General features: G+C 33.8%; 1 protein-coding gene across 1 annotated transcript; it reads left to right on the top strand.

The window, feature by feature from the left end:
• Window positions 1-1,232: 1,232 nt before the first annotated feature.
• LOC142606687 (uncharacterized) lies at window positions 1,233-2,506 on the top strand. The gene is made up of 2 exons (XM_075778023.1): window positions 1,233-1,412; window positions 1,569-2,506. Exon 2 carries the CDS (start codon window positions 1,640-1,642, stop codon window positions 2,303-2,305), a length of 666 nt encoding a protein of 221 aa, XP_075634138.1. The 5' UTR covers window positions 1,233-1,412; window positions 1,569-1,639; the 3' UTR covers window positions 2,306-2,506.
• Window positions 2,507-7,193: the final 4,687 nt, after the last annotated feature.

Raw genomic sequence — 7,193 nt, 5'->3', positions numbered from 1 at the left:
TATTATGAGAGGCTATGCCCTCTAAACTCTGTTGCTTTTGATTCTGTTCTTTAATGAAATCCAGTTTACCAAAAAAAAAAAATGTGTGAGTCAGCTTTTTAATCAATACAAAAATAAAAAATAAAAAATTACCAAGTGATGTCATATTTGCATAAATAACATCTTTTTTTAGTTTGGAGGACCACTTCAGCCGTCATCCTATGAACCTAATAATTTCTAAAAATTATTAGATCCATTAGGAGGACTAATGAAGTGGTCCTTCCAATCAATGAAATAATATAACATATGTAAATGTGTGAGTTAACTTCCTAATTAATGCAAAAAAAAAAAAAAATTACCAAGTGACCAGTTCAACAGTCCTACTGAAGTGGTCTCCCAATCAATAAAACAATATATCATATGCAAATGTGTGAGTCAACTTTTTAATTAGCACAAAAAATAAAAAATAAAATAAAATCCTTGATAAAAGAAAAAAAATCCATAAAGAAGTCACCCTAATTTGCTTTATTTGAATGTGGCTAAAACTAAAATAAGACATTTAATGGTGAAAATTTGTTGAGGAAAATCCATTTGACTAAAAATAGCATTAGAATTTGCATTATATTTTTTCTCCTTCCAAAGACCATTTGCGTCACCTACACTTTCTTGCTCGTTAAAAATGTTGAAGTCATTTATATCAAAAGCTTAAGCAAACGCAAACCTTTATAAGTTTTGTGAGGGACTTCTTACAAAAAAAAGATGGTACAAAACTATATTATCAAAGCAAGGAATCTTAAGAATTTATGTGAAGAGGAAAATCGACCTGAATTAAGGCGAACTCAAAGGCATAGTACCCACCTGGACAACCCTTTCTAAAGGCCCATTCGCACCCTACCCTTTACATATCTCTCTTCCATTCTCGTATCAACAGAAAATCATCTGAAGGAGAAGAAAAATACACTACTTAGTTGCAATGGATAAGAGAAAGTCATGCATTTTGATGGCTTTCTTTATTCTATTGCTATCCATGGATGCCATCTTTGTCCAGGCTGCAGGCAATAGTAATGCCAACAATGGCAACAAAAACAACAACAACAACAATCAGAATGGCAACAACAATAACAATAACAATGGAAATGAAAATAGCAATGGAAATGGAAATGGCAACAACAACAATGGTAATGGCAATGGCAATGGAAATGGCAACAACAACAACAACAATGGCAACGGTGACAACAACACCAAAGAAGATTATGACGTGTTATCACCAGAGTCTGATGGAAAGGAAAGAGCTAAATGCAAAGCAAATGGAGCTTGTTACGCCAAAACTCTTACATGTCCAAATGAATGCCCACAGAGGAAGCCCAAAGAGAACAAAAAGAAGAAGGGATGCTATGTTGACTGTAGTAGCAAATGTGAAGCCACTTGCAAATGTAAGCTAGCATCCTTTATTAACAACTTCTTTATTTGAATTTGTGATGAACATATTTAAATTTAAATTTTTATCTCTATTGCTGATGCTGAGAGCTATATAGATACATGAAGATGTGTTGAATTTGAACTAATGCGGACTCCATATTATTTGACAGATAGAAAGGCCAACTGTAATGGATACGGCTCCCTCTGCTATGATCCTCGGTTTGTTGGTGGAGATGGTGTAATGTTTTACTTTCATGGAGCAAAGGGAGGAAACTTTGCTGTTGTTTCAGATGAGAAGCTCCAAATCAATGCCCATTTAATTGGAACTCGACCAATAGGAAGGACTCGCGACTTTACATGGGTCCAAGCTTTGGCTGTAATGTTTGAAAGTCACACCCTCGTCATTGCAGCAAAGAGAGTGACACATTGGGATGATAGTGTTGATGCTCTCACTGTAAGGTGGGATGGTGAAGCAGTTAACATCCCTACTGATGGAGAGGCTGAATGGAGGACCAATGGTGAAGAAAGAGAAGTGGTTGTGGAAAGAACCGATGATGCTAACAGTGTAAGAGTTAGAATTGCTCGGCTGGTTGAAATGGACATTAGGGTGACACCTATTGGAGAAAAAGAAAACAAAGTTCACAACTACCAGTTACCCTCTGATGATGCCTTTGCTCACTTGGAGACACAATTCAGGTTTTTCAATCTATCAGATCTTGTTGAGGGAGTGTTAGGCAAGACATACAGGCCTGACTATGTTAGCCCTGTCAAGATTGGAGTTCCCATGCCAATGATGGGTGGGGAGGACAAGTACCAGACTCCATCCCTCCATTCACCTATTTGCAAAGCTTGCAGATTTCAGAGGCAGTATGGGTTTGGTGCTATAAAAGAAGTTGCTCAATACTGATTATACTCAAGAATAATAAACATGAAGTTTGCTCAGAACAAATGAGATTCAAGAAAAGTAATCTTTGTTCTTAGCCAATGAGTTAAAACGTGTATCTTGCTTTGACTCTTCAGCTTTGTATTTGATTAAGAAAACAACAATAAGGGCTCCAAAGTTATGCCCAACTCAATAAAGATGAATAATATATACTAATTTTTTTTTTTCTATATAAAAATTATATGTAAAATCCTCTATATCTTCTATTGTGATCTGGTTATATAGTACTATATATCATTGCTAAATGAAATCAATAGATAATTTTTTTTCCTAAGCAAGGCCAAAATCTACTGTTTTGTCCTCAAATGGCAATCCACAACATCTACTTTGGTGGTGCCTGGAATGTAAATGTGTAATATAGTAGCCTTGGGAGAGGGACACAATACACTGCTTTAAAGGGAGTAATTTGGTGGCTGAATGATAATTGGTGTTAATCCGAAACTCAGCCAGTGTTAGCCACTCTACCTATTCTTTGGGCTTATCACCAGCAAATGACTTTACAAAGTGCTTTTAAGATTTTATTCACTATCTTAGTTTGCCATCAATTTGGGGGTGATATGAAAATGACATGTCGAGTTCCACACATTGCAGCCTCAATCAGTTCTTCCCAGAAGGCTACAGTAAAGACAGGGTCTATGTCACTCACTATTGAGGAAGGCAACCCATGTAATTTGAACATATGTTGCACATATAATGCTCCAACTTTGGCTACTGCATATGGATGGGACATGGCAATTAAATGAACACACTTGGTGAGCCTATCAACTACCTCCAATATCATATCATGTCTTTGAGATCGAGGCAATTCCTCTACAAAATCCATACTAAAATGTGAAACCATGACTTCGTGGGAATTGTTAGTGGCTGTATTTAACCCAGCAGGGCTACAAGGCTTTTATTCTCTAGCAGACCTCACTTCTCTAATATGCTTAAATAATTTTTCATTCCCAATCAGTAAAAGTACCTAGAATGGCTACCTAGATGGCTATTGTGAATATATGCTGCAACACTAAAGGCTTAAGATTGCACTTAGGTCCAAACACCCTCCCTTTGTAGAGTAGTAGGCCTAAAAAACCATCACATTTGGATTTGGATCGGCTGCACTTGGTACAATTACCCCCTCTCTTCTCACAAATTATTTTTACCATATTTACCTTTTAACTTTAGCTTTTGAAATTTTTTTCTTACTTTTTTTATTCAATGGTTGAGATTGAAAGTTGCTTTTCAACTCTTAATCTCAGCCATTAAGAGCTATTGCATCAGATGTAATACCCAATCTTGGTCACTCGCATTTCCACTATGATCTAGTTGGAGAAGTCAAATAAGGCCAGGATTAAGTAGTTTGCCACGGTTGTTTTATGCTAATGAAATACATCCTCAGCTTATAGGGTTAATCAAGAGAAAATAGGAAGATATCCTCATACAAGCCTTTGACTAGGATTTCTTGATATATAGGTTGACTCTTGGGATGTTTCCTTATTTTTTGCAACAATCAGTTGTGACTCTAAATGGGGCTTAGATGCAGAGCATAACTAATTAACTACCTCCATTATGATAGTTATTCTTGGTGTGTAATTAGAAATTTCCATAACATGGCATTCCCTTAGCTTAGGTTGTATTCGGTAGGGTTTTCTTTGATCGGACTTTTTCCTACTTGGGCTTTTTAGCTGGTCGGTCTATATTGTTATTGGGTCATGACCAATACCTAAATCCAAACCCAAAAACAAGGCCTAAGTTGTTAGTAGTGCCTTCCCCGAAATACCCAAGCCCAAGACCCTAGGCCTAAATCCAGTCTGAGTACTCCACAATTCATGCTCAAGCTGGAGCCCAATGACTCAAAACACTATTAAACCCATCAACCCGAAAATCCATTAAAGCTGTCTACTACCCAACCGAGGCTTAAAAGTGAAAACATAAAAAGCGAGATCAAGCCCAATAAAAAGAAACCCATCTTTTAAAAAATTTTGTTTGTTTTTGAAAATTTTCATATTTGTTTGACGGTGAACATAAGCAAAAAGAGTAATTCTAGTTCCATAAAATAAGTCAAAAATTTATTGTAATTATCTTACATAGCAGATTATAATTTGCTATTTGTCACTTTTATATAAACTCATAACTTTTTCTCTACCACACTTTGTCAAGTAGATAATCGTGACAAAAATTGTGGTTAGTTTGTGTACTAGAATTTTTGCCTTAGCATTTGATCTAAACCCCATTAAGAGAATCTTTGGGAAAAGGGTTTTTTTGCTAAGATATATATATATATATATATTGTCACGCATTTAATTTATAATTTATATGTGGCTTCAAAAAAAAAAAAGGGCTTCAAAAAAAAATTTATATATATTTTTGTCACACATTTAACTTAAAATTATTAAAAAATATATATATATTTTTTTGATAAATGCTAAAAAAATGAACAACTAAAAATTGCATGATACCCAATCGTACACTTAATGTTGTGTTTTTTAAGCTGTTGCTATTTTATTGTTTTGAAGCGCGTTCTTAGATCATGGGCATGGTCGTTGTGATAAAGAAAGAATGTTTTATAAGTTATATCTTAATCATCGCTGATCGCTGCACTGATTATGGAGTTGATTGGTCATGGTCAACCTTATTGTCTTCCTTTAGGTTAAAATTTTGTAGGAGAAAAGGTTTTCAGCGAATTAGAACTTAGAAGAGAAGGAATAAGTTGCAATCCAATAGGATGGGACTTGCTGCACCTTTACATTTTAGGGTGCAATCCAATAGGACGTGACTTGCTGCGCTTTGTAAATGAGACACAACTTATGAAAGGAATCTATATCTATACTTAATATGTTATATATTAGTAAACCATTTAAGCAAACGGTATATCAGAAAATAAAAAAGTGACCAACTTTTTTGACAATTTTTTCAAATTTTCTTTAATAGTTTTCAAAAATGGAGATTAATTTATGCCCTGACCAGACTCTATTTATATATACTATAAAATCAAAGTATTTAACTTTTCTTGACCTTTTAAAAATGTGTTATCTCAGTTTTGCACTCTCCACAATTTTATAGCTTTCTTTTTGTTCATAAAGTAATATATTTGTTTTCTTCTAACTTCTACGATGAACAAGTTTTTGATTCGAAACATTTGTTTACCAAAAAAAAAAAAATTCGAAACATTTTACCTACATGACATCGGGCCATTTTCAAATGATTCATTTTTGTTTTTAACTGGTTTGTAAAGAATGAAGGAACTTCACACCCTTTGGAGAAATGATAAACTGTCGAAAAGCTCTAGACACCCTTAACATTAAAAAAGAAAAAAGCAGCTTTATGCATGAGGGTATAAGCCCCTAACACAGGTGGTCAAAGTCAACTACATAGTTGATGCAACCACACGTCCGCCGCCCTCAGACAAAAGTATGAAATTTTATTAATTTGATAACTAAATTATCTTGGAAGTTACAATGCATTTAACAAAAACAAAAACAAAAAAATTGAGATAATTGCGAAAATTAAAATTATGGTCTTTAACATTCTATTTGTTACGTTAATATTTTCTAAAAAATGAGTAATTTTTCAAAAAATATATCCTATAAAACTATCTCATTTTTCTATTTTGGACAGCAAACTTAAATAAGTTAGAAAACAATCTCATAACTTCCTTTATTTAACTTTCTATGAAATTTTTTTCTAAAAATAAAAAAAAATTAGCGGAAAACAATTTCTTTAAAAATAAGTCAAACTCCTTTCGTTCCAAATTGTTAGTCCTGTTTAGAAAACCAACTTTTTAAGAAAATATAATTTATTGTGTTCTCTTAATTAAAAAGATAGCAGTTTCTAAAATTACCCTTAAACAAAGTTCTCAAAATTTTTTTATCATTTAAAGTACTTGTGTTTGGTAGGAGTATAATAGAAAACTCAATAAATTAATTACTTCTAATTTTAGAATCAAGATAAAATTTTGGGACATCTCATAATAGAATATTAGACCAACAATTTGGGACATGGAAAATTAGAAAGCGAAAGTAATAATTTTATGTTGACTAAAGATTGTTTTCATTTGATCCATTTTCCTAATGCTATCATATATTGGAAAACGTGATAAATTATCTTCACTTTAAGGTTTTTCTTCGAAATAAACAGAGCATAAGAGGCGTCTTAAAATAGACGGGACTTTATTATTACTTTTAAACTAAAATTTATTAAGAAAATAAATATTACTAAAAATGATAAAAAAAAACTAGATTTTAGGGGCTAAATAATGGAATTTGCTTAAAAAGTATCTTTGGTTGTGCTCAAAGGCGCCGAGTTGTGATCCTAGCACTGATTCTCTTCACATCACTAAATTTCATGTAGTTCCATCCAATGCATTCAATATCATACTGTACCGGCCGGTACCTCCAGTATGTATCGTACTGGTACGTGCACTGGTACCAAAACGTTAACGTTTCATACCAATTTAAATACCGGTCATACTGGTTGAGAGAGACCCAAATACCTAACTTAGAGAATTTGGGGAAAAGAATGAATTGGTCTTTCCCTAACTTAGATCAAACCATACCCATGAAGAAGCCTAACATAATTAATTCCCATGTTCTGCTTAGGATATATTTATATAAAAAACGACACAGCCCAAAACATAAGAATGGCTGCTCAGTTTATAAAATCTAGAAAAAAATGGAATAGGTATTTTACCTGGTAAGCTTTTATGAGGGGAAGATCTATGATGGAACGGTTGTTGGCTTGGATTCTGGCAATGGATTCAGACAGCCCAAGACTCTGACGGGACTGTCTCACAGTGAGAGAAGCTAGTGAATCATTGGTGACCAAGAAAAGTGACCAAGTGAGTCTAACACAGTTGAATCCCATGGAAACA

Source organism: Castanea sativa, chromosome 8, assembly GCF_040712315.1.
Source record: "Castanea sativa cultivar Marrone di Chiusa Pesio chromosome 8, ASM4071231v1".
NCBI lineage: Eukaryota > Viridiplantae > Streptophyta > Magnoliopsida > Fagales > Fagaceae > Castanea > Castanea sativa.
Note: the sequence above shows the minus strand (reverse complement) of the source record. Positions and strands in the feature narration are given on the sequence as shown.

Excerpts from the sequence above, each read along its gene's own strand:
- LOC142606687 (XM_075778023.1), top strand. The coding sequence starts at position 1,640 with ATGTTTTACTTTCATGGAGCAAAGGGAGGAAACTTTGCTGTTGTTTCA.